The sequence below is a fragment of the Cariama cristata genome, unplaced genomic scaffold (genome assembly GCF_000690535.1).
Source record: "Cariama cristata isolate BGI_N322 unplaced genomic scaffold, ASM69053v1 scaffold22785, whole genome shotgun sequence".
NCBI classification, from domain to species: domain Eukaryota; kingdom Metazoa; phylum Chordata; class Aves; order Cariamiformes; family Cariamidae; genus Cariama; species Cariama cristata.
In genome coordinates, this window is record NW_009619546.1 from 1 (window position 1) to 1,169 (window position 1,169).

Here is a 1,169-nt window from a genome sequence, read left to right on the forward strand (position 1 = left end):
GAGGGAAGGAGTAGTGCTCCTTCTCCTGGTACCACGATTTCACCATATCCATGACGGAGCGGTACCTGCAAAAGGTGCTGCACGTAAGGTGGAACTCCTCCACCTCGGATGTCATGGGTGAAGGAGAGGAGGGGGACGAAGGCTACACTTTGAGGGAGTGGGGGAGAGAAGCGGGGTGGAGCCAGGGGATGTAACCAAGCGTTCCTGGGGAGAAGGGGACAATGACATCCTTGTGTCAAGTCCAGTAGTGCCCAAGGCCAGAAGACCTGGCCCTCGCTGGAGGCACCTGAGCGCACAGCTGCATGGTGGAGATCCAGGACCCACATCCCTCTGGTCCATGGGCCAGGCAGAGAGGGGATCAATGTAACCCTCCCCAAATGAGGAGCATGCACCTCTGGTTTCCTGTATTTACCCTTCTGCAAGAGTTGGACCCTCCTCCTCCACCCCGGGGGGTTTAATCTACCTCTCGGTTGCATCTGAGTCCCTTTGCAACCCCAGCTCAGAGCCTCTCTGCTCCTCGACCGAGGGGCTGCTGCTGCTGCTCCTCCCCCAGCATTGTGGGGTGCAGGGGGTTCCCAGGAGCCCGCTCTGCCCACGGGGCACTCACCTGCCCGAGTGGATGGAGAGGTTCTGCCCCACATATTTCATCAGCTGGGGGGGCCCATGGTCCCACAGGCAGCGCGCAGCCCACGCCTCTGCTGCCCTGGCCAGCCGCCCCCCCCCCCCCCCGCCAGGAAGGGAAAAGGACAGGCAGGGATTTTGGCTGCCCAGAGGAGGGAAGAGGAGCAACCCGCTTCCTTGGTCTCAGGGGCCTTTCTGAGCACCCATGAGTGTCCAAAAAACATGCCTCACACATCAGGCTGGAAAAAGCCCAGGGGAAGCACGACAATGTGTCTGGGAGCGATGAACCACCCCAGCTGCCCACCGCGGCTCCTGGGCATGTTGGGTGCCCACTGCCCAGGCAGAGCATGGATGCCCTGAAGCAGTGCAAGCCCTTCATGTGTGATTCCCTCTGGGAATGAGCTCCTTCTGCAGAAGGTGGAGCTGAGCCCAGGGGTGAAACTTCACAGCCCTGCTCTGCAGCTCGCAACCGTCCTCAGCCTTCCACCTCAGCCCTGGCCACAGACTAACCGGTGAGGACAGCTGGTTCCTTCATGCATTATTTAAAG

The 1,169-nt window shown here is 60.5% G+C and overlaps 1 protein-coding gene across 1 annotated transcript in view; it reads right to left on the reverse strand.

Moving 5' to 3' along the window:
* Window positions 1–4: 4 nt before the first annotated feature.
* The window catches only part of LOC104162548 (peptidase inhibitor R3HDML-like), a gene marked incomplete at its 3' end in the record, with an annotated part of 2,371 nt that continues 1,206 nt past the window's right edge, over window positions 5–1,169 (reverse strand). The window contains exons 2-3 of the mRNA XM_009701300.1: window positions 608–724; window positions 5–65 (exon numbers count right to left, since the gene is read on the reverse strand). Coding sequence (XP_009699602.1) covers window positions 5–65; window positions 608–724 — 178 coding nt within the window. The remainder of the gene's footprint in view (window positions 66–607; window positions 725–1,169) is intronic.